This window comes from Protobothrops mucrosquamatus, unplaced genomic scaffold, assembly GCF_001527695.2.
Source record: "Protobothrops mucrosquamatus isolate PMUCROS unplaced genomic scaffold, P.Mucros_1.0 scaffold8, whole genome shotgun sequence".
Classification (NCBI taxonomy): Eukaryota; Metazoa; Chordata; class Lepidosauria; order Squamata; family Viperidae; genus Protobothrops; species Protobothrops mucrosquamatus.
In genome coordinates this window covers 1,149,379-1,175,454 of record NW_015386395.1, presented here as the reverse complement: position 1 = coordinate 1,175,454, position 26,076 = coordinate 1,149,379, and the positions used below count along the sequence as shown (strand labels likewise).

Here is a 26,076-nt window from a genome sequence, read left to right as displayed (position 1 = left end):
TATCATGTCACCCTAGCGATGGAGCATGAAATGCTGCAGATGGATCCAGGGGCCAGTTAGATGGTACAGAAGCCAGTGCACACAGAAGACAGTTGATTTGACCAAGAGCCAAGAAAAGTTGCTCATGCTACAAAAGCAATTGTTCTTTTTTGGGGTGGGAAAATTGTAAAAAGGAAAAAAAGGGGGGGAGGGAGAAGGGAGGATAATTGCTTTCAGAAAGGACAAAGTACTCTTTACATCTGGGAAATGGGATCTGCAATAGTGCAACTTTTCATCCTTGCCTAGCAGATCGCAGAAACCAAAAAATTACCGTCGTATTAATGGAAAAGCAAGCCCAACTATCCGAATTTTCTTTTGCCCAGCTACTAAAGTTATTTGGCTGGTAAAAGAGAAGGGATGGGGGAGAGAAGGTTTATTTCTTTATTTCATGTGTGTTTTGTCTTTCTTCTGGATCTTCAAGGCAGGGGACCTTGAGTCTCCTTTACCCCGTTTGTATCCTCACAACAACTGCGTAAGGCGGGTTAGGACAGGGGTAGGCAACCTCGGCTCTTTTATGACTCATGGACTTCAACTCCCAGAATTCCTGAGTCAGCATAGCTGACTCAGGAATTCTGGGAGTTGAAGTCCATGAGTCATAAAAGAGCCGAAGTTGCCTACCCCTGGGTTAGGATAAAAGAAAACGAACGAGCCAAAGACACTGAGGTGAATGGAAATTACAACCTGCGTCTCCCACGTCCTGGGAAAACATCCGGTGTGGATCCCATCAGATTGAAGTGAAATGATACCAGCGGGGTCATGGGAGTTGTAGTTCCACGCTTCCAGAGTCCAGAACAAACCACGTGAGGAAGTTCCGCCGAACGTCGCCTGCGCGGCGTGACGTCACCAGGCAGGTTCGGCGTCCTCTCTTTCGCCGCCCTCACGCGTACCGCTTCCTGGGGGCAACCGGAAGGAAGGAATCTGGCAGCCGAGACTGGGAGAGGAAGGGAAGAGTCAGCGGGCGCCATTTTGGGAAGCGCTCTTCTTCTTCTCCGCACTCGAGCCGACGAAACCTGCGGCCTGCTTCGGACTGTGGCGCCAGGGCTTTCTTTTGCCACGGGCGACGAGGCGGTCGGGGCTTGAGCGGGTGGCTCGCCGCTCCTTCCGTTAGGCTGAGGGCAGGAGGAGGAAGCGGTCAGGAGTGGGTGGGCGAGGGCAGCGAGACCGCCTGGAGTAAGGGCCGCGCGGGGGAAAGGCCGAAACCAGCTCGTGCAGGGGTGCCTGTGGTAGGCAGGCAGCGAGCGAGCGAGTAAACTTTTGGTGGGAGTCTCTTTTTCGGGGTGCCTGAGAGGGGATAGCAGGGAAGGGTGGGCCGGGGTCTGCTGCCAAGGAAGAGAGTTGTGGGTGAAGTTTTTGGGCCCGAGGGTGGGGGAATCTTAGCCTTTAATACTTCAGAAAGAGAGAGTGTGTTACAATACAGAAGGGCCTCACATGCGACGTAATAACAAACGGGGGCGCAAAGAATATAAAGCCCCAGAGGAAAAAAACGTGGGCTGATAGGACTACACAGCATCTCGTTTGGTTGGAATAAGCTCGAAGAGGGGTCTACTACTAGTTGTGAAATCTTAAAAGTTCCCGAGGCTCTTGAGCCCTTGCCCTAGGATGAAAAGGGGCATCAGAAAGCGTGCTAAAGAGGTGTAGCCACGATTTTGAGATGTGCCTGTTCCCTGGTTAATGTCCTTTGTTTGGCCTCTACTTGTGGAAGAAGAACGAAGGAAAGACCCGTTTCCAGGCTGTGGATTTGCAGCCATTCGATACCTACCTGTTTGCCTGTTGTACGAATTAGATTATGGCTGCCAATATAGGAGACCAGCATTCTTCAGAATGGTGATTGCAAACCTTTATTTTAATTTCAGCTCCTGGGTGGGGAGGAAAAGAATTTAAGGTTTGGGTAGGATTGAGCAGATTTGAAATAAGTGTCTACTATGGTAACAAAGCCTTATTACTTGGCATTGTTTATGCCAAATGACGCGCTAACTATTTTTTAAGTAGGTGTTTGTTTTTAAAAGCAGATTAACTTGTTGATGGACCAATTCCCATCTGCTGTAATGGTTGCCGGTACAGGAACATCTTTTGAAATACACATTATTCACTTGTGAATTGAAAGATACTAGATGTTGGATTTTATTTTTTTTTTGTTATTTCTAAGGTGAGGAGTCTAAGCTACAACTGATAATATCACAGTCAAACTTAAAACTGAGGAAGAGGGAAGAAAAGCAACTCCAATCCCTTTGTACTTATGGGAGGGCAAGGCTACTGAATTCTGACATGTCTCAATTAGTTTTGTTTTTTTTTTAAAAAATGAATTTTCAGAATTGTTTATATATATATTTTAAAATAGTGTAATTTTTTTCAAATTTTTCAGATCATCTCATTTCTGTAAACAATTTGGATTTGCTTTTTTATTCTTATTTTATCTAACTTTATATTTCAGTTATTGCTAACCTGTGGGACTGATCCAATCTTTCTAGTTGGATCATCATCTCCATTAGAGTTAACTTCCTTTTGCATGTGAAAGGATAAAGAATTTATCCTGAAGATTTGGCTTTGGTTTCCGCTATAAAAGACTTTAAAACTAATACACACTTTCTTGGATTTGTGTTGTGTACTTTTTAAATAAGTAAAATAATTAAGGTTAGATAAAATATTTTAGAACTTTATAAATTAGATATTGGAAATAAGAGACTATATAGAGTAGAAAAATCTCGTATCAGTAAAGATTTGTAATTACTTCTTTCTGAGTGAATGTAGTGTTAGCTAAATATTTATATGTCCAAAGAATGCAATTTCGTGAGATATTCTCTGACTCTTGAGTTTTTTTGACAAGTAATTGAAACAGTATTTGTATTAAACAGTATTTGTATTATTGTATTTGTCCAAGCTATTTGGATAATCCATTTGATCTATTGTACAAAAAAGTTCTATTTGTTACAGACAGTTCTAGCTAAATAGTTGTCACCAGTTAGACCAGGGGGAGTTTGAATTTTAACAGGAAAGAAGAGTGAGGTGCATTATTTAAAAAGCAATATTTGGTAACCCAAAAAAAATCAAAGCCAAAACACTTTCTTAGACTTGATTCAAGTTGAAGTTGACATTCTGCTTATGACATCATAATGCTGATGATGTCACAGCCTTATAGGTCTTACATAGTTGACCATCAAGATATCATGGTAGATGGATAGGTTAAGTAACACTTTCCAATTAAATATAACTATTTTAGCCATCAGATGTGGGTGAGTATTGGTTTTGGCTCATTCATTACTTGATAAACACGTTTTCCTGGGCAAATAATGTTAAATGTTGTTGCCATATTGTCTTAGTAAAATTTGCATGAATATTGACAATTTTATTTTTGGCTATTTTGTCATATATAGGCAGCTTTAATTTGTTCTTATTTTTATTGTAAGCTGTCCTGAGAATTTGGTTGTAAGGCAGCTAGGCATAAGCAGTCTCTTAAAGTTACTCCTATCACCAGAACATAATAAGAGGGCAGGCTCTCAAACTTACAAAAAAAAGAAAGAAAGAAAGATAAAAATTGGAAAAACTTTCTCAAAGCCTTAATATTAAATGGGAAAGTGATTTTTGTGGCATTGCTCGCATATATGAATAAAAATTCTAATTCTTAAAAAATCTAGTATCTCATGGCACTTTACAGACTTAACCACAACATACATTTTGAAGGGGGAAGAATTGTGAAACTAAGTATGTCTAGTTATTAGTTGAGCAAAACTGCTTATGCTTGCCAGTTGGAGTGACTAAACAAATTTTGCTAGAAGGAGAAGCCAAATTTCTCAGTACATAATACTAAACAGCACAGAAGGCACTTCTATTCTTGCTGGCAGGAAAAGCATGTTGCTCATTTGAGATGAGGTAAAGATCCCAGAATTTTGTGTTCTAGCAACTGTCTAAAATTACTGTCTCATTAAAAAATTTAATTTTCCTGACATATCTGAGAAATATATATTATAAAAAGCCAGTAAACAAGAATGTACATTAATGTCATTCACAAAATTTTAAATCACAAGTGGGCAGGATCTGGCCCTCCACTGTTACTCAAGTTTCATCATCTGCTGGTCAGCAAGATGAGTGATATGGGAAGTTTCAGTCTAACATCCTGGAGCCAGATGTTGCCTACCCCTACTCTGAAAAGAGTGATGACAGTTTGAGGCAAAAACAATTTATACAGGTAGTCCTTGACTTACAGACACAATTGAGCCTAAAATTTCTATTGCTAAGCAAGATAGTATTAAGTGAACATTACCCCATTTTTACTACTTTTCTTGCAACAGTTGTTAAATGAGTCACTGTAGTTGTTGAGGTAGTGATATGGATATTTAGTGAATCCGCATTGATTTTGCTTGTCAGAAGGACGCAAAAGGTGATCACATGACCTTGGGACACTGCATCCAACATAAATACATGCCAGTTGCTAAGGGCCCAAATTTTGGTCACATGATCATGGGGATGCTGCCGTGGTGGTAAGTGTGGAAAAACAGATTAAACCTACCAGATGTTCTTGCTAGCACTCTTGGGTAGCAAGTTCTGTAAACTGAAGACAAGCATATCTAAAAGTTGCTTTGTGATTTCAAGGCTATAGCAATGATACATGGGAATAAAAATCCCTGCAACTTTCTCTTTTTCATCTACTGCCTCTTCGACTTTATAGGGTTTCACAGTACAACCTGGGTACTTCAAGCACCAGAGAAAACGGGATGGAAGGCCCAATGCATGAGAACCCCGAATGGGAGAAGGCCCGGCAAGCGCTGGCTAATATTAGCAAGGCCAATGCTGCAGCTGCTTCTGGCAACAGTAAAGGTGCCACCAACGGTCAAGCTAACACACAGGTAAGAAGGAGCCAACAATGCTTTAGATGTCTTTGCATTGCTGTTTGTGCCTTAAATTTATAATTTGAAAACATACAATTATTTGTATCAGCCTTGGTCATTTAAGAGTGAGACTAAAATTTACTTCATTTTGTTTGCTGCTAACTTGGGTTTTAGAATCAATAAGAAATCAAACCCTATTCAAAGTCAGTATTCTGAGGAGAGTTTTCTACAAGGTCACATGAGTCTTAAGTGGGGAAGCTGGAAATGAATGAAATTAATGTCAGTATTCTATTGATGTATCTCTTGGAGACACTGGAACATACTAAATGTCTATGGAGATTCTCAGTCATCCAGGTCATGGTTGTCCCAAAGATGCTTTTTCACGAGGCAACTGAACTTTCTTGTTTTTCCTTTGAAAACCTTTCATTTCTCATCCAAGAAATTTAGGAAATAAATATATATTAGCTTAGGAGGGATATATATTTTAAATAGTATGTCATCTTTTATATTTCTTTACTCTTGCTCTCCTTTCTTTTTTTTTCATTGTTTTATCTATTCCTTAAGAAATGTAAAAGTGTGAGATGGTTCATATGGAAAAATAGTTAAAATTTTAAATGTAATTAATTTTTGAGAAAATCTTAACCAGTAAGAATACCTAGAATTTGGTGGGAGAAACAAATTAAAATAAGGACTGTAACAGGATCCATGATAAGGCAACCAGAATGATTGGATAGAAAAGAAATATTATATTGATGTGATTATTATTTTTAGGAATATTGGGGAAAAATTATATATTTAATTGTTATCTATCAAAACAAGAATTGTATAACTCAATGTTTGCAAAAGAGGATATTTTGGGAAAAGAGGAAATCAACTAAAACCATTATGTGGATTATGGATTATAGAAATCAATTGTTAATGATTGTTTTATAAATGTAACCCAGACAACACACTGTTCACCAATTATTGTGATTTATGTTTTTTAAAAAATCAATAAAATATATTACAAAAAAGAGAAGCTTCTTCAGCTCTGACTAGATGGTAGGGAATATAAGGTTTTATATTCCTTGCAGACATGGTCATTTGCCTTTTTTTGGAGAGTCATTGAGGCCACCTGTATCGTCAGGGTCTCCTGAGTAGTGCAAATGGGTATGGAGCCTTCTTGGAACTGTTGAAAGGACTGTATTGTAGACTGGAGATAGATGATGTCCTATCTCTCCCCTTCTATTGAGAGACGGCTGTTCAAAATGTGGACTTTGCTGACTTCGAAAGAGTGTCTTTTAAATGCAGATTGACTGCTTGTCCTGATGGTTTGTTCTCCTAAAAGAATGCAAATGACAGCTGTCTGCAAGGAGTATAAATCCTTCAATTCCTCACCATCCAGTCAGAGCTGAAGAAGCTTGGATGAGAAGTGAAACATTTTCAGAGCAAAACCAAAGTCCAATTGCCTAGTGAAAAGGCACCTTTGGGATTCGAACACACTGTTTTTTTAAAAATTGGGGAGTATGTAAAAGGAAGAGAACCTCTATATTCTGAAATGGCTTTAGAGTCTGCATTTTGAGGATTCTTACGCACTGGACTGCCACGTGCTAATCTGCCTTCCTGAAATTAATTAGAGGAAAAGATTTGGACTTGTTAGACAAGTACTTTCATTTTGTAGTCGTGGGTGTAACCATTTTGATCAATGCATGACACATTTCTACTTTTCACAGTACACAGCACAGCAAGGAGAATCCCTGCAGCAGCAACAGCAGTACTACCAGTGGTATCAACAATATAGCTATCTCTATCCCTATAATTATTATTATCCTATGGTAAGTAATATCATTTGGCTAATCTCATAAGGTCTTTTTAAAATGTCTTAAACCAGGGTGAAGAGGGATTCAGTCTTTTAAAGCAGAGTACAATACTTCAGAATAAATAAGGCAAGGCAGAATTTTCCATATTCATTGAGCTTTACCTATGCCCTCCAACCCCACACAGTTTTTAACAGAAGGATCCCAAGTGGCCACATTGTGTGATGAAAGCAAATAGGTCCTTGTTGCTGCTAATTTGTGTGCCAAAATTTAGTTAAGGATTTGCAGGATCGATACCAAAGAGTGAGAACATCAAGGAAGACACCAGGCTGATAACAAACCTGTTAGCAAATGTTTATTCAGAAATTGACCTTGCATATATTCACAGTGCCGGCCTGCTGGGTGAGCCCAAATGGCAAGGACATCGGCTGGGTTTATGGAATGAACCTTTTCCTTTCTCCTCCACTTTTTGGAATGTTGGCACACAGTGGGGAATGCACATTGAAAGGAATGTGCTGTTTCCTAGCAAGACTCTTAGGGGGCAAAAGCCTGGTGTGTGTGACTGATTCAGGTCAATTTCAGGCAGCCTTGCAAGAGGACCAGAGGTTTTTAAGAACTAATTAAGTCCCAGAGCAGAGCTTATTAACTTGTGAAAAAAGCTGCTCACAAGGGCTAGGACGGGTAGGCAACCTTGACTCTTTTATGACTCGAGCTGGCTCAGGAATTCTGGGAGTTAATAATAATAATAATGATGATGATGATGATGATAAAGTTGGAAGGGATCTTGGAGGTCATCTAGTCCAACCCCCTGCTCATTTTGGACAAATGGCTGTCCAGTTTCTTCTTAAAAACTTCCAGTGTTGGAGCATTCACCGCTTCTGGAGGCAGGTTGTTCCACTGGTTAATTGTTCTAACTGTCAGGAAGTTTCTCCTTAGTTCTAGGTTGCTTCTCTCTTTGGTTGAAGTCCACAAGTCATAAAAGAGCCAAGGTTGCCTACCCCTGGGCTAGGGAAATGGCTTCGCCACGGGACTCTACATACCTATTATATGTATGAGATAAATGTAGAGTTTCATAAAGTTTGTAAAAAGAGAGACCAGGATTTCAAAAAGTTAGAAATCCACTAAATGGAATCCAGGCAAGAGAAGACCTTGAGTGGAAATCCAGTTAGCTTCTGTTTTTATACAAAAATTATATATTACCTATTGTGTAAAGCACAGGTGTCAAACTCGATTATATCATGTGACGTATTGTGACATATCGCGATGGGTTTTTTTGGCTTTGTGGAGCCCGGGGTGGGCGTGGCCTACACGTGACGCATCCGGCCTGCAGGCTGCCAGTTTGACACCCCGGGTGTAAAGTATCTCTTCACTGATCCATGATTTGCCTTCCCAGCAAAATGTCTACTCTGGGTATGGTTCTCCCGGGCAGTATGGTGTCCCAGGCTCTTACTCCTCAACACCCCAACAGCCACCAGTTCCTGGGCAGCACCAAGGGAGTATGAGCCAGGTAATACATTTCACTTTATTTAAATACTGGGTTTTTTATATATTTTAAATACAGTAGCGGGGGAAATATAAGTACACAAATCCAAATCACAAAAAATTCAAAATTCATTTCAGAAATTCTCAGTACTATCTTCACAATTTATGAAGAAGAGATGGCTGAGTAGTAAGATGGTTTGATTTTTCTGATAATTTCCTAAAAGTTTCTGACTGTAATGGCCCCTCAGTGTGTGCAGTTGATGAGCAGGTTTTCTGGTTGTAATGCTACCTTGGTGTAAGCCAGTGGTTCCCAAACCTTTCTATACCCCGCCCCCCTAGAACGCTTCTATTCTCACACCCCTTACAAAAGTTCAAAATAACAGTGAATTATGCATATACACTATAATTTTCAAAACCCAAGTTTTCGCATCCTCTGGAATATCATTTTGCACCCTCGGGGTGCAAGCACCCCTGGTTGGGAACCCCTGGTGTAAGCAGTTGTAACAGTACAGAAAAAATATAAGTTGTCCATCTTTATATCAGCTTACACAAGATAAAGAGAAAGGGGTTGAGCGAACTCCCAACTCCATCGTAAGCTCTCTGCTTTGAACTGTTTTTTTTAAAAATGGGGCTGGCAGAGATATTAACGACACAAATCTCCTTTCTCTAGCCTCCCGTCCCAGGCATGGAAGACGGAGGGATGTCGTACTCAAGCCAGCCTCAGCAAATGCAAATCCCTAACCCACCACAGTCCCCTATGCAGCATCCCAACCACCCTTCACAGCATAGCAACCTATCCATGGGCCCTGGGGGGCAGCAGCAGCAGGGTGGTCCTCCTGGAGGGTTGCACTCTCAGCCAAACCAGTCAAGTGCCTCCTATAACCAGCAGCAGCAGCACTCTTACCAGGAAGCAGCCAAGCCCAAGAAAGGACAGCAGCTGTGGAACCGCATGAAACGTGAGCTTCTGGGGGTGGAGGTGGAGGGTCTTGTGCAGGCCTTTGGGAAGGGAAGGCAAAGCACCTTCAGGGACTCTGTTAACTGGGAAGGGGAGTTGGCAGTATCTGGAGGAAGTTTTATTTCCGGCTGCTGATGTATTACCAGCTATGCCATCTTCTCTGGCACAATTTAAAGCTTTTGCTTTAATGAGGTAACTTCTGCTTTGAGGTTTATTAGCGTATAGGGAGATGGAAAGAGAAAAGGAAACGTCTCTGAAATGCGTAGCTTCCTGTGTCATACTCACAAATGGTTTTCATTCATTTGTTGGATTGAACCTATAGAAAGAGTTGCCAAGACATTTGTAACCAATTTAGCTCAGCTGGCAAATGGAGAGTGTTCTCTACTGTAAAATTAATAATATCCAATTTTTAAAAGAGCTACTGACCATTCAGGAAGGCATATTAAACCAACTTTGATTAACTTCAAGTTTCTGTTATGGATTAAAAGAGGAATTGTTGGCACGGTACATACAGTCGCGCCCCCCCCCCCCCATCTCTGTTGGACAGTGGTACAAAAGCTTCCACTTTACTGAACTTGGAAATCTCATTTGGGCTTTGGGAATCACCATCATGGTTGGAGCTTGCCTGCTGCTGACATTTTAGTCCCCTGAGGATATAGTGGATAGCCTGCAAACCACAGGTAGCCTTGAGCATCTTAGCGTAACTCCAAGAATGTGTTGTCAAATTCAAGCAGCAAAATGGCCAGATTCTAGAATCATGATTTTATTGTTGTTGTTGTTAGTTCAGCATTAAGAATGGGAATGGAAGGAAGTTGGTGAATAAATTGATAGAGGAGGATATAATGGAATAGGAGTTTGGTATTTATGGGTCCCTGTGGGCAAGTGGGAAACCTTTCATTCACGTTAGGAGCTCTGTGGATTCAGTCCCTTATATTGGAATCAAACTAAATTTTTGCCTTTGTCTGAAGAGTTGTAGCAAGAGCTATGTATAGCTTAAATGGAAACTATAGCTTATATCCCATAATGTTTATGAAAATGCATAAAATGCTCTTGGTACTGCAATAAGGGCACTTGTGAATGCATAAGGCTGTTTCCTCACATATGCGGTCTCAAATTTTGGGAGTATCAAAATCCATTAAAATAATCCTTGGCATGTCTGTGTCTCTTGAGGGGAAGATTTATATGTAGATTGGGGGGGGGGGGCTACTAAATCTGCAAAATATTTTTTTTAAAACATCCATGTACATACACCTATGAATCCTCTTTCTATAAACAGAAGCACCTGGGTCTGGTGGTCTAAAATTCAACCTTCCAAAGCGTCCCTTTGTAGTAACAAATCAGAACTTCAGCTCTTTGGAGCAGCAGCAGCAGCAGCAACAGCATCCAAACTTTGGCTCCCAGCAGAATTCAGAGAAACGTCACAATCACAGGTTTGCAAGTTTCGTCTCTTCTCATTTGTTTATTTATATGCAGCCCAAATCACCAAGATAACTCTATGCCCCGTTTGCATCATGGGGTTTAAGCAATGATAAAATCAGGATAGAGGACACAAACTGATAATAATTTGGTGTGTGAACAAAACGTGTGGATGTCCTAAAAACTTTCTTCCATTTTGTTTCTTTGACTAGAGAATTTACCATGCTTAGTAAAGTGAAAGAGATTCAAATGAGAGTTTGGGGGAAGCCACAAAACTCTGGTGCTTTTTGTTTGGTTTGTCATAGTATGTTGGCTTCTGTTCCAGTAACCCCTCCTTGAGTTACTGGCTGATTTTGTGGCATATTTTAGGTGAGGAACAGAAACATACTTTAGATGAAGTGGTGCTTCCAACATGATGAATATACTGTGGAAGTTATGTGTTCTTGTTTAGGGAGCTTAAGAAGCAGTGTCTTTTTCCAGTGTTCTGTGGAGTGTAAGGGTCACAGTTGATATCGCCAGGTGTGTCAGAACTGCCTTCCTTCACTCCAGCTTTGCTTAGCTAGATGTCAGCCTGCCATGAACAATGGGGGGGGGGGGAGAAAGGGGAAAGTGAAACTAAGCACCATGCTGTTCTGAGACACCAGCTCATCACCCCAGGCCATAAGCCGGAAAATGGAATGTAATGGTTTGAGTTTTAGCCTGCCTTTGCAGGTATGGTTACCAAAACAACTTCTTTGAATGTAGCTGGTCAGTTGGGAGATAACGGAGGAATGCAAATGGGAAAGTTAACTGGGAAACTTTTGTGCTCAAAACTTCAGTTCTGGCTTTGCTTTACTGTAACCACTTGGCTTCTTAGTAAAAGAATTTTCACTATAAATCGAGTCAAGAGTCTTTCTTCTCTGGAAGACTAAGATGGGGCAGGACTGACAAGGTGATCCATCAGGGAAATCTCTACTTATGACCATGGTGGAGTCCGGAATTTCCATCGTAAGTCATGATGGTTGTAAGTTGGAAACATCCACATGACTGACACAGTTTTACTATCTTTTATGCAGTGGTTGTAAAGTGAACGCAGTGGTCATAAAGCAAGTCAATTCATTCCTGTGGATGGTTTTTGTTGGAAAAACCAGCAAATGACATGTAAATCGTGGTCATGTGACTTTGAACCCTGCAACTAGCCAGAAAAGTGAGTCAGTTGCCAAACACTGGACATATGGTGATGTGACCACAGTGGGATGCTGCTCTCGGAATTCCAGACTCAGGTTGTTCCTTTGGAGCATCTGTTGGAATTTTGAATGGTCACTAAGCAGCTAATTAAGTGAGGAGTACAAGTATGGAATAAAGTCATATGTGTTTCTGTGAGGATGTTTGCAGATTGTAAAAGAGCCTCCCTCACGTCCAGGGGAATGCTGTGATTATGTGGCAGTAGCCTATTGGAGGATGTCTCTTTCTCCTTAGATAGGTTATGATGCACTGGATGGGAAACAATAATGTCAAGAGGACAGAAGCAGGTAAATCAGATCTTAATGCTGTTAGGTCTTTTAGGCCCACACATTTGGGTGCATGACTATAGTGTTCATTGGTTAATCAATACAGGTAGTCCTTGGCTTACAACCATTCGTATAGTGACCGTTCAAACAGCAGCACTGAAAAAAGTGACTTATCATCGTTTTTCACTCTTCTGACCGTTGCAGCGTCCCCACAGTCATATGATCAAAATTCAGCCACTTGGTAACCGATTTACATTTATGACGGTTGCAGTGTCCTAGTGTCATGGGATCAACTTTTGCAACCTTCTGACAAGCAAAATCAATGGGGAAGCCAGATTCACTTAACAACAATGTCACTAACTTAACAACTGCAGGGATTCACTTAACTGTGGCAAGACAAGTCATAAAATTGAGCAAAACTCCTTTAACAACTATCTTGGCAACCGAATTTTGGGCTCAATTGTGTTCATAGGTCAAGGACTACCTCTTATCACCTTGTAAGGCCCTAGGACCGTGGTGGCAAACCTATGGCACACGTGCCACAGGCGGCACACAGAGCTGTCTCTGATGGCACGTGAGCCATTGCTGGGCTGAGCTGTTCCCTCCTCCTCTCCGTGCATGTGCAGTCTGGGAATAGGCGAGAGGCTATAAAAGGAGCAACTTTTGGCGTAAGCAGCATTTGCTGCAGACAGCAAGCAAGTGAGCACAAGTCGGAGCGGACAGCAAGCGAACAAGTGAGCACGAGCCGACAGCTTGGTGGCCACGCCCACTCTGGCCGTGCTCACCTGGCACCTGGCGATGCATAAGTGGGTTTTGGCTTGCAGTTTGGGCACTCGGCCTCTAAAAGGTTCGCCACCACTGCCCTAGGAAGTTTATTCAGATTGGTGGTTGAATCTCAGCTACTCTGCTTATGAATTGCCAAGTGACAATATGACCCGGAAATAATGGGGCCAATGAGACAGCCAGCAAATATTTAAATGTGGAGCATACTGTGTTAAAAAATGAGATGGAATGGAATAGGCTGCATAATGAGATAATTAAGCTTCCAGTTATGGAAGTTTTTAAAACTGTTTAGCTTCCTTTCAAATAATCTAACCACTTCTGAAGTGTGCATTGCAGTTAACTAAATGTATTAGTGGAGCCTTCCTATTTTAATATTTTCTTTTTCCATATAGTTCTTCAACGGGTAAGCCTGAAGATTGGCCACAGGACATGAAGGAATATGTCCAGCGTTGCTTCACCGCTTGTGAGTCAGAGGAGGACAAAGACCGCACAGAGAAGCTACTTAAGGAGGTCCTACAGGCTAGGCTGCAGGATGGCACTGCCTATACCATTGACTGGAGCAGGGAACCATTGCCTGGGTGAGTAATTTTGGGAGAAGAGGTGAAGTGCATAAATAACCCAAATAATCTTAGTGAGTTGTATTTATTTCCCTCCTGATAGTATTATTTTAAGATAAGGAGAGGCAAAAATATAAGTAATCAACTGGAGAGTGATGAACATTGTCACTGACTGGAGATTTGAATACAGGTAGTCCTCAAATTATGACCATAATTGAGCTCAGAATCATGGTTGTAAATCATGCCAGTCATTAAGTGGGTCAAAATGTGACCATGTCTGTTTTGTTACCTTTATTTCAGCAGTCATTAAACAAATCCATTGTCCATAATGGACATTTTTGCCAGAAACAGTCATTGGTTTTCAGCAAACAAAATCAGCATAATAACTTGTGGTCACATGACTGTGGGACACTGGAAATGATTATAAATGGGCTGATTGCTGGATACCAAAAATGTGATCATGGGACCGCAGGAGCGCCCTGATTGTCAGAACTTCGAATGTGGGTCATAAGTAACCCTTGGGAAGGTCTGTCATAATTTCAAACATTCACTAAGTGACCAGTTGTAAGTCGATGACTACTTGTAACTTTCTTACCTCTATCTAATAAACTAAGAAGGGGAGAATGCTTGGAAGACCAAGATTTCTGTTCTTTTTTTCAGGATGTATTTTCCTTAAGCGGCAGATAAGGCTAGTAGACTTGATTGCATCTAGTGGAGTTAGCACACAACACGCTCAGCTTTTTTAGCTGGTGTGTATGTTTAGAGTTTTGAGTGCATAGAATGGATGGCCTAGTAGTTGGCATGGTGAGTAGCTTGCTCATTCACAAAACCATTTCCTAAGATTCAGCAGATCTGTTCTTCTTTCTACAGCTTGGGCCGAGACAACTTGTCTGAAAGCCCCAAGAAAAAACAGCAGCGCTGGGAAGTGTCTTCTCTCCACTCGCCCCGTGCTTCTATGCAATCAAGCCTTGCTCAACAGCAGCAGAGGAGCGGGGGTGGTAATTCCCAGCCCCAGCGAGGGGGAGGTAGTGGAGGAGCTGGGACTGGTCGGACTCGTGGGAATGCCTTCCCCACCAAATTTGGAAACCGCAATGTTTTTATGAAGGAAAATAGCTCATCCTCAAGTGCTGATTCACGTTCTAGGTCAAGGTCATCATCCCGATCTCCCAGTCGCCACTTCCGAAGAAGGTAAACAACGGAGGTCAAAGAATAGAATATATTTGTGACAGTTATCTTGCGTCTGTGCAGTTCCATTGGTTCTACATTGGAGGTATCACTTCATTCCTTGCATATGTGCACAGCCAAGGTGATTAAAACTCCCCCTGATGAATGAAGGCACATGTATGCGTCCCAGAATAATGTTGCAGGATCTAAATCTGAGTTGGTCACCAGGACCAGAGGTTTAGCCTTCCAAGCTATCAGATTTGTGTTAGAGCTCATCCTCAGGGAACTTACTAAAGCTCTGCTCCCGGGGACCGATGCAATTGGATCCTGCAAAGCTTCACCTGTTTGATATGAATATGCCTATTACATTAGAGCTAGAAGTTTCAGTTTTGAAACAAAAGAGAAGTTACAAACCAAGACTAGTGGAAGAATGTAACTTTACAGTTCAAATAAAATAATATTGTTCATTTTATTGAGGTTTTTTTTTTGTGCTGATTAAAACAATACCAGGTCTTGAGTTTAACGTAACAGCCAAAGGTAAATCTTTTCTTCATCTTATATAGTGATTCAGATTCAGACAGCTCCTATTCTGGAAATGAGTGTCGCTTGGGTGGCCGTCGGAATACTCAGAAAAACCGAGGGCGTGGAGGCCACATGGATAGAGGGCGGATGAGAACACAGCGAGGAAAAAGGCAAGTTGCACGGGGAGAGGGGCTTCAGTGTGATTGCTGTTTGCTAATAGGTGATTTGGAAATAGAACTTGTAAGAGTGATTGTAAGAAATTTTTAGTTTTTGACCCTCAGAGAAATGGAATCATGCAAGAAGCAGTGCTGTACTCAGAACTGTTATGCACAAAGTCCTCAGTGCATGCCAATCCTATTCTGCAAGATCCTTAGGCATTTTCAACAATTCAAGAGTGAGACCCAACCCAGATTTAATACAGTTTTATTAAAGGGATTGTTTCCTACTGACACATGTGATTACTTGTATAGCAGATATGGCTTTTCCTTGAAGTATCGTATGTCATGGTTCCGATGCTAAGACCAACAAAATCAGAACTCGAAGCTAGAGGTTTCCTCAGAGAACATGTTTATTGGTTACAAAATATCGGCAAGGTCAAAAGTGAAACCAAGTCTGAAATTCCCTCCAAAAAGTTACATTATTACAAAGTCAAACTTCCCACCCCAATGCCTTTGCACTCAGCTCTGTTCCTTAATAGAATAATTTGGCAGGCTTTCTAACAAAATGCCCAATCCCTTAAGCTAACTGATAGAATGACTTTGGTTCCCACAGGACCCAGAATTGTTTAGACTAGCAAAGACACTCTGCACCCCTTCCCTTTCTTGTGGCAACCTAGAATGAACAAGAGGGCTTCAGCCAAGTTCATTGTAGAGTTGATTATCATACATTTCTTCAGAAGTTTCCATTTTGGCCTTACATTCATACATACTGAGGAGCCGTGATGGCACAGTGATTAGAATGCAGTATTGCAAGCTGACTCTGCCCACAGCCAGGCGTTCGATCCTGATCATCTCAATGTTTACTCAGCCTTCCATTTTTGTGAGGTTGTTAAAATGAGAACCCAGATTGTTGGGGGCAATATGCTAGCAATTGTAAACCGCTCAGAGAATGCTGTAAAGCACTATGGACAGGTATATAAGTCTAAGTACTATTGCTATACATACATGTAATCTTAAAAAGGTCTTTCCTGATTTTGATTAGCTTAGCTGTCTTGGGATTTCTCCAGCTTCTCTATGCATTTCTGGTTTTTTGTTTTTTTTTAGATTTCAGATAACAAATCATTCTGTTAGAGACCTCATAAGTTCCTCTTGCCTTCTTGGCATCAGTTGTAAATTTCAGTTTTCCAGCTCATTGCATTTCTTGACATAGTTCCTTTGCAGCTTTTTGACTCCCTTCTTTGCCCATTCTGCTTCCTGTGACGTTTTTCCACTTCCATTCATGCCCTAAAGTGCTTATGTTGTGTTTAAATTGTAATCTAGAAAGAGTGCAGAGAAAAGCAACAAAGATGATTAAGGGACTGGAGGCTAAAACATATAAAGAAAAGTTGCTGGAATTGGGTATGTCTAGTCTAATGAAAAGAAGGACTAGGGGTGACATGATAGCAGTGTTCCAATACTTAAGGGATTGCCACAAAGAAGAGAGCATCAATCTATTCTCCAAAGCACCTGAAGGCAGGACAAGAAACAATGGATGGAAAGTAATCAAGGAGAGAAGTAGCCTAGAACTAAGGAGAAATTTCCTGTTAGAATAATTAATCAGTGGAACAATTTGCTTCCAGAAGTTGTGAATGCTCCAACACTGGAAGTTTTTAAGAAGAGACTGGACAGCCAATTGTCTGAAATGGTATAGGGTTTCCTGCCTGAGCACGGGGGTTGGACTAGATGACCTCCACGGTCCCTTCCAACTCTGTTATATTAATCAGTGAACAAAGATACTACAGCATTAATCATGAAGATCTATGATTGCAATAATTCGTATAAAACAGTTAACACAAATACTCCTAACTATTGCTTGGATGATTACATAAGGGTCTTAGCAACACATCCAATTCATCTCTCTCTCCAGACATGATCAAGGTCCTCCCAAGCGCAATCGGAAACGCAACACTATGGATTATGAAGACCCTGAAAAGGAATTCAAGAAGGAACGGAGGGCAGCCCGCTTCCAGCACGGAGCCCATCCAAAAAAGCTGCGTCTGGAACCTCTTATCCTACAGATCAATGCTCTTGACACCGTTGGCTCTGATGGCCTTGACTGGAATGAGCTGAAGATTGTAGGCACCTGCCAAGATATCACAAAGCATTACCTGCGCCTCACCTGTGCCCCAGACCCCTCCACTGTCCGGCCTCTTTCAGTGAGTAACCGCCAAGGGAAAGCAAAAAGTCTTTTCAAAGAACTTGCCTACAGGTAGTCCTTGACTTACAACAGTTCGTTTAGTGACTGTTCAAAGTTACAATGGCACTGAAAAAGTGACATGACCGTTTTTCACACACTTATGACCGATTCAGCATCCCCATGGTCACGTGATCAAAATTCAGCCGCTTGGCAACTGACTCGTACTTATGATGGTTGCAGTGTCCCAGCTTCATGTGACCAGCTTTTGTGACCTTCTGACAAGCTAAGTAAATGGGGAAGCAAGATTCACTTTAATCATGTTACTAATTGAACAGCTGCAGTGATTCACTTAATAACTGGACCAAGAAAGGTCATAAAATGGGGCAAAACAAACAACTCATTTAGCAACAGAAACTTTGGGCTCAGTTGTGGTCATAAGTCAAGGACTACCTGTAGTACGTGTTTGCTTCTATTTTGCTTTCTATTTTGACCTGTCCTTTTTAACAGTTCTGAGTTGGTTTCAAGGCAATAGACAGCGATAGGATGTGAAAAATTCTAAGAAAGGAAGAGGAAGAAGAAACAGGTTTGCCCAGCCAGGCGTGCAAGAATAGAGATTGTGCACTAGACAGGATGAAGTGGTACAAAAAAGATATATACTCCTTTACTCCTATCCTGTGCATAACAAAGATCCACTCTGCTTCTCTACAGCATTGCGTTGTCCAGCATTTATGTTTTAAAGTTAAGGTGGATGGGCAGGCTTCGACTTGGACTGCTGAATTGCAGACTGACTATTTTTTTTACTAGTAGGCAGGAAATGACAAACTGGGTGTGTTCTTTGGGGGCGGAAGAACTGTTAAATATAAATTCTGTCAGTTGCCTTGAACATTCCTTGGACAGAAAGTGCAGGCTAATCTAGGAGAATAGTTACGCCATTCTGCAGTCTTGGCACTGGTCATCATTCCTCCATCAGCAGTTCATGTCTGTTTGTACAAAATATTTTGTTTGACCCTTTTTGAAAGCTCTTTTTCCTGGGCAAGGTCCAGTCTTATTCCAGAGCTGTTTTAGAAGTTGATTAATGTTTGCCAGATATCTTTAAACTGTGCTTCCCTCTTTTCTCCCAGGTACTTAAAAAATCTTTATCTGCAGTGAAATCCCACTGGAAAGAGAAGCAAGATTATGCCTATGCTTGTGAGCAGATGAAATCAATCCGGCAGGACCTTACAGTAAGCCTGTTCAGGCCTTGGTGGGGGGCAGAAAGACGTGGCTCAATTCACAATATGAATGCTAGCTATAATTTTCTAACCATGATTAGACTTAACCATGTTAAGTCATATGTGGCCGTCTTCATGCATCATTCAAAGCCACAATTAGCAAAGCCAAAACAAACTGGACATCAATAGAATATGAAGCTGGCCACCACTATGATAGTTGGATTAAAATGTATCTCAATATATTTGGTTGCTAGTTGTCATTTTGAAGGTGGAGAAGTTAGAGGAACTTTAGCTACTTTAGAATAAGAATTGGGTTTTTAAATTAGAGTAGAGCTTTATATTGTAATTGGAGTGTAATTGGAGTAGAACACTCCCTCTCCCCCCCCTTTTTTTTTTTTTTTAAAGGTTGGAAAATATCTTAACGGTAAGATTTTTAAATCGGAGGGTTTCAAGCTTTTTCATGCCATAGAAAAAATGATCAAATTTAAGATTTTGCTAGCAGACATATGCTGAGTATACTAGCTGACATTTGTGAGTTTAACTCAAATTCCATAAAGGAAAATCAGCTACAAAACCAGTATTTTTAAATGTTAGAATGATCTCTGGTTCTTTACCTGGTAGCTAGTTTGGTTAAACCCAGCACCAGCCCATTGTGAATAGAGTAGCCTTGATATGACATTAGTGGGACAATATCTTAAAACTTACTTCTTTTGCCTACATTCCATTGCCAACTGTTGCCTTTTGTGAAGGTAAAAACATAGATTTTAGAAGAAGGAGTTGGAAACTTCTCTGGAAATAAAAGATATTCACAGTCTGCCCTTGATACAGTAAGGGGGGAAAATATTTGATCCTCTGCTGATTTTGTACATTTGCTAACTGACAAAGAAATGATCAGTCTATAATTTCAATGGTAGGTTTATTTTAACAGTCAGAGACAGAATAACAACAAAAAAATCCAGAAAAACGCATTTCAAAAAAGCTATAAATTGATTTGCATTTTAATGAATGAAATAAGTATTTGACCCCTTCCTACTTGGTGGTAAAGTGCTGGTTGGCAGTCACAGAGGTCAGATGTTTCTTGTAGTTGGCCACCAGGTTTACACACATCTCAGGAGGGATTTTGTCCCACTCCTCTTTGCAGACCCTCTCCAAGTCATTAAGGTTTCGAGGCTGATGTTTGACAGCTCTAACCTTCAGCTCCCTCCACAGAGTTTCTATGGGATTACGGTCTGGACCTTAATGTGCTTCTTCTTGAGCCACTCCTTTGTTGCCTTGGCCATGTGTTTTGGGTCATTGTCATGCTGGAATACCCATCTATGACCCATTTTCAATGCCCTGGCTGAGGGAAGGAGGTTCTCACCCAAGATTTGATGGTACATGACCCCGATGCGGTGAAGTTGTCCTTTTCCCTTAGCAGAAAAACGCCCCCAAAGCATAAGATTTCCACCTCCATGTTTGACAGTGGGGATAGTGTTGTTGGGGTCACAGGCAGGATTCCTCCTTCAAACATGGTGAGTTGAGTTGATGCCAAAGAGCTCGATTTTGGTCTCCTCTGACCACAACACTTTCACCCAGTTCTCCTGTGAATCATTCAGATGTTCATTGGCAAACTTCAGACGGGCCTGTACACGTGCTTTCTTGAGCAGGGGGACCTTGTGGGCGCTGCAGGCTTTCAGTCCTTCACGGCATAGTGTGTTACCAATTGTTTTCTTGGTGACTATGGTCCCAGCTGCCTTGAGATCATTGACAAGATCCTCCCATGTAGTTCTGGGTTGATTCCTCACCATTCTCATGATTATTGAAACGCCACGAGGTGAGATCATGCATGGAGCCCCAGACTAAGGGAGATTGACAGTTATTTTGTGTTTCTTCTATTTGTGAATAATTGCATCAAGTGTTGTCACCTTCTCACCAAGCTGCTTGGCAATAATCTTGTAGCCCATTCCAGCCTTGTGAAGGTCTACAATCTTCTCCCTGACATCCTTGTACAGTGTCTCTTTGGTCCTGGCCATGGTGGAGAGTTTGGAATCTGATTGATTGATTGATTGCTTCTGTGGGCAGGTGTCTTTCATACAGGTAACAAGCTGAGATTAGGAGCACTTCCTTTAAGAGTGCTTTTAATCTCAGCTCGTTACCTGTATAAAAGACACCTGGGAGCCAAAAATCTTGCTGATCAAATACTTATTTCACTCATTAAAATGCAAATCAATTTATAACTTTTTTGAAATGCGTTTTTCTGGATTTTTTTTTGTTATTATTCTGTCTTTCACTGTTAAAATAAACCTACCATCACAATTATAGACTGATCATTTCTTTGTCAGTGGGCAAACGTACATAATCAGCAGGGAATCAAATAATTTTTCCCCTCATTGTATGTACCTGATCTGGGATTGTTGAAGGGCTTTCAGATAATTCTCAACTGACAACTGTAATGGAGCCTGTCCATTTACATTCATATGGCCTTTGTGGCCGATCCAATTTTACAACCTTTTTTGGTGGCAGTCATTAAGTGAATCTCTATTCCAACCTCTTCCTTCTGTTGTGTGTAGAAATTTCAAGTCACCCAAGTTAATATATGAATTCTTGGCAATCTCTCTCTTGCTCTGTTTAGGTTCAAGGAATCCGTGCAGAATTCACTGTGGAAGTATATGAAACCCATGCCAGAATAGCTCTGGAGAAGGTAAGACCTAGCAAAATAATATTAATAAGATAACGCTCCATGGTTCCAGGTTTAATTCCATTTTTATCAATTGATATCTTTCCCCTATTTGCATTCTCATTAACATAAATATTAGATATCGCTACACTTTGGAAGAAAGAATGTAACGGTGTGCAAAACCGTTTAACTTGAAATATTTTGAAATTGAAATGCCCTGTTTTGAATTTGAAATAATTTAACTCCACCGTGGATAAATACATTGAAGCAGTCACCTTCTGTCATGTGGTACTTCCACACAGTGTAAATCTTATCTAGTAGGAGTCATTTCCCTCTTCTTAGTTGTGGAAGGAAATCTGTTTTCTTGGGCAAATTTTGAAAACATGCTTTTATTTTACGGCACAGACTCCAAAACAGGAAAATGACTAGAGAGATGATTTGGAAGTCCTGTTCAACAACTTTGTCTCCCTGGCTTTTTTTTTTTTAACCATGTACACCTTCCTACCCCCAAAATTATTTGGGCAATTTATATTCCTTTAAGGATTGTAGAAAACATTTGATTTTACTCTATAATGAATGTGTTCCTCTTGGGTCAAGGCACTATAAAAATAGAGTAATATTAAATAAGCTTGACATAAAGATAACAGCACCTTCTATACTTGGCAGAGCGTAAAAAGTGTAAATTGGTCTTTTTGTGTTTTACTCATAACGACATGGCAATACAAGAGAACTGATTTGTCTGGCTCAGATTTTGATTGAATTGTTGATTATATAAAGGTAGTCCTCGACTTACGACCTCAGTTGAGTCCAAAATTTCTGTTGCTAGGCCAGACATTTGTTAAGTGAATTTTGCCCCATTTTATGACCTTTTATCACAATTGTTAAGTGAATCGTTGCAATTGTTAAGTTAGTGACACGGTTGTTAAGTGAATCTGGCTTCCCCACATCAGAGAGTTGCAAAATGTGATCCCATGATCCCAGGTCACTGCAACTGTCATAAATGTGAGTCAGTTGCCAAGCCTCTGAATTTTCATCACGTAACCATGGAGATGCCACAGTGGTCGTAACTATGAAAAACAGTCATAAGTCATTTTTTTCAGTACCGTTGTAACTTTGAACAGACACTAAATGAATTGTAAGTCGAGGACTACCTGTCCCATCAGCTCTTAATTGACTACCGAGGATTTTCTCCATTGATGATCCATCCCCAGCCTGATCCTTCAGTTCTTCCAGTGATGTATCCATCGCTGCTATCATTGAGTCCTTGCTGCTGATCCTCTTCCTTTTTCTTTATACCTTTCCCAGTATAACAGACTTTTCCAGAGAGCTCAGTCAATTTGCTATCATACTGTAGCAAAGATTCTGGTATATGACACCTTAAATATTTTCCCTAATGATGATTTATTTTTTCCCAGGGTGATCACGAGGAGTTCAACCAGTGCCAGACACAACTGAAGTCTCTTTATGCAGAGAATCTTCCAGGAAATGTTGGAGAATTCACTGCTTACCGTATTCTCTATTACATTTTTACCAAGAACTCTGGAGGTGCGTGGTGAGGCTGTTGGGAGATAGTTTGAGGCTAGTCTTTGAATTTACTTCAACATCTGGGAATCCTTCCTGTTGTGGAGAATTTCTGACAAACAATCTTTGCCTATTTAACCCAAGCGGTCATACAGATGCTCCCAGATTCTGTATATCTTTCTTCCAGCTATTTTTTCCCATAATCGCTGGTGTCAGTCATTATAGGAGACTTAAAATTCTAGAGAAGCTTTTGGGGAAAATAATTTTAAAGACTAAAGTGGATTTAATAGAGCAGGCCAAACAGGTTAGAGCAAAGAAGAGTAAATATTTTAGCCTAAGTCAGTTCACGATGAAAGTACTGGTGATCCTTGAATTACAATCCCAATTGAAAATTTGTTGTTAAGCAGTGCAGTCATTAAGCAACATATCTCATGATCTCAATTTGCAACCTTCCCTGCCGGCTTCCCCATTGACTTTTCTTGTTGGAAGCTGCCCGGGAAGGTTGCAAATGGGGATCGCGTGACCCTGGAATGCTGCAACTGTCAAAAAGGGGAGCCAGTTGCGAAGCTTCCTGGTTGCAATCATGTGACCGCAGGGATGCTGCGATGATCATAAGTGCAAAGGCTTCTCAGAATTTGCTTTTTTTCAGTGTCGTAAGCTTGAGGAATACCTGTAAGTGAGAAATGGGTTGTTTTGAGAGACAGCTGGGGTGACTTGCCTTTCTCCCTCCTGCAGATATCACAACTGAGCTGGCATACCTGACAAAGGAGTTGAAAACGGACCCCTGTGTGGCACATGCCCTTGCCTTGCGAGCTGCCTGGGCCCTCTCCAATTACCACCGTTTCTTCTGTCTGTACCGCCAGGCCCCTTGCATGTCTGGCTACCTCATTGACAAGTTTGCAGAGCGAGAGAGGAAAACGGCCCTCAAAGCCATGATCAAAACGTATGTGGAGCTGAACCAGTCCTTGGGTTGAAAGGGGGGAGGGGAATGCCTCACACCTGCACACTTCCCTCCCGCTCCACCTTGGTTGCAATGTCTGGCAAAGGGGCAGATTAGTGTCCAGTAGTTAGAAAGTGAGTCAAATGGGGTACTCTTTTTAGCAACTTCAAGGAAGGTGGCTTTGCCCTGGGCAGGTAAGTATGGTAATTGCAATCTAGTAAGGCAAGCATCTAGGATGCTTGATTACAACCTGGCTCGGCTGTCCCTCAGGTGGCAGGTTCACCGGAACTTTCTTGATTTGCTTAGATCAAAAACAAATTCTTTCGCCGAAAAAGCTTTGACTCTGAAATGTGGATCTAGAAGTCATGTTCATTTGAAAAATGTTTTATTTGGGTACCTGACAATAAAGTGGTTTAGGGACAGGACTAGAAAGGGAGGTTGTGAGTTCTAGTCCTTCTTTAGGCATGGCAGCTGGTTGGGAAGTCTCTCAGCCCTCGTCCCCTCACAGGATTGCACTTGAGAGAAAAATAGGAGGCGTAGAACATTGCATACGCTGGTTTGGGTTTCATAAATAAAGGTGAGATATAAATCAAAGAGTAAAATAAGCCATTAGACAAAGCAAAGCCAAACTGAAAATACAGGGTTGTGGGAAGAATCGGAGTAGACCTCACAGATTGCCTTCGTGGTTTAGACTTTGCTCTTATCTTTCATCCTATACCTGAAAGGCCAGACTCGGTCTGCCAGAGACAGGCGTTCTCAATAGATGTCCTTGTGCTTTGAATATTCATCCTGGTTCTCTCGCAGTCAGTTGGGAGGCAATCTCTCCATTTATAGCTCTCCTTTCTGGCCTTTTCCCTTCCCACATTTTGGGCGGATAAAATAGGGAGACAACGAGGTGAGGTGCTGTACCAATGCTTGGCCCTGCTGTAGAGATGGTGGTTGTCCCCAGCAGTTGGGTCAAGGTAGCCTCAGTGCAGAAAGGAACTCTGGCACGGGAGCAAGAAGTGGCCAGGACATAGGAACAAATGTTTGGTGAATGATAAAAAGATAAATCTATTGTTTTGTATGCTGGTCTCTGATAATGAATAGTTAAAACCAGGGAGGCAGGAAGAATGGAATTTGCTCTAAAAAAGAATGATAAGTGTTAGTTGCTCAGGTGTTATGCTTCTGCACACACGTACCGTTCTCTGTCCTCCTTCTTTCCAAAAAAATAGTCTTGATCACTCGCAAAGAATGCCATAGAAAGTTATTCTGGTGTAGGGTTATTTCTCTACTATGGGAGGCACAACTTTATTTTTATAATGTTGTCCCTATCGTTGCGAAGAGACATCATTTCCTTTTTTCTGAGTCCAAGTCTCCTGTTCTCCAGTGATGAGCAAGAATCACGACTAACCCCTTGCAGCATTTTCTTTCGGTTTGGCTAATCAATTACCAAAAAAAAAAAAAAAAAAAAAAAGCACATCACACTGATGTATTAACGCTGGCAGCATGATCAGCAAACACACTAAGAAAACGGATCTTAACCAGACTAACTTCTGAAAATGATCTCTCCTAGAGATTGCGTGAAAAGGATAGCAGCTTCCCTTTAGTTAAGCATCCCAATCTGTTCATCTTGAATCGTTCCTAAGGAGTACTTTTTCTTTCTTTTTCCCTTAATCCATGTTTCAGAACCACTCCGTTAAAAGGTAGAAGGCAGTTTCAAAAGCTGCCATTATTTGTGGTAGTGGGGGCGGGGGGGGGGCGATACTCAAAGCCTCTTGGAGTAGTTCCATTTCTCCCCTCTTCAGTATAAGGGAACCCCTGAACTCTTACCAGAAGTCTGTCTGGTCCAGCATTTTCCCCTCAGTGACCAGCCAATATCTGTAGCAAGCCCACAAGCAGCATGTATTATACGCAGGGCCATCCTTCAGGAGGTATGTCCTCACTGCTTGAAATTCCCAGGTCATTTGAAATACTGGAAGGAGGAACTTGAAAGACTTGGGTTGACTTTGTTTCCACCTATTGCCAGGGTAACTAAAGGTAAAGAGCCCCACGTCAGCAGGATTTCTGCTTGTCATAGTTTCTCATGTGCTGCCCTTTCCCATTCACCAGTGTCTCTTTTTATCTCCCTCAGTTTCCGCCCGGTGCTTCCGGTCTCCTACGTTGTGTCAGAGCTGGCCTTCGAGAGCGAGGAGGAGTGCCAAGCTTTCCTTGCAGCTCTGTCCCTTGTGTACAATAGCCCCGACGCCACCAAGATTGACTGCAAGCAGAGCTTGGCGGTCCTGGCCAATTTCTGAAAGCAGGAAACAAAAAACCCACTGCCCTGTTCTAGCCTGTTTTTAACATGTACATATATATATAGATATATGTCAGTCTTTGTGTGTGTATATATGTATATAAAATCAGAC

The 26,076-nt window shown here is 41.3% G+C and overlaps 1 protein-coding gene across 1 annotated transcript; it reads left to right on the top strand.

The window, feature by feature from the left end:
- The first annotated feature begins 1,565 nt into the window (after positions 1-1,565).
- Positions 1,566-26,025, top strand: LENG8 (leukocyte receptor cluster member 8). The gene is made up of 15 exons (XM_015810258.1): positions 1,566-1,863; positions 4,703-4,880; positions 6,575-6,676; positions 8,052-8,165; positions 8,811-9,096; positions 10,372-10,525; positions 13,177-13,362; positions 14,212-14,529; positions 15,069-15,197; positions 17,092-17,380; positions 18,483-18,584; positions 21,184-21,252; positions 22,644-22,773; positions 23,485-23,692; positions 25,803-26,025. The coding sequence occupies exons 1-15, from the start codon at positions 1,826-1,828 to the stop codon at positions 25,963-25,965; spliced, it is 2,466 nt and encodes an 821-aa protein (XP_015665744.1). The 5' UTR covers positions 1,566-1,825; the 3' UTR covers positions 25,966-26,025.
- The last annotated feature ends 51 nt before the right edge of the window (positions 26,026-26,076 follow it).

What these genes read in the sequence shown, in the direction of transcription:
- LENG8 (XM_015810258.1), top strand. Translation starts at nt 1,826, where the DNA reads ATGGCTGCCAATATAGGAGACCAGCATTCTTCAGAATG. An exon ending in ATAATTATTATTATCCTATG is followed by an intron (nt 6,677 to 8,051) that starts GTAAGTAATATC and finishes TTGCCTTCCCAG; the next exon opens with CAAAATGTCTACTCTGGGTA. An exon ending in CCAGAATAGCTCTGGAGAAG is followed by an intron (nt 21,253 to 22,643) that starts GTAAGACCTAGC and finishes ATTTTTTCCCAG; the next exon opens with GGTGATCACGAGGAGTTCAA.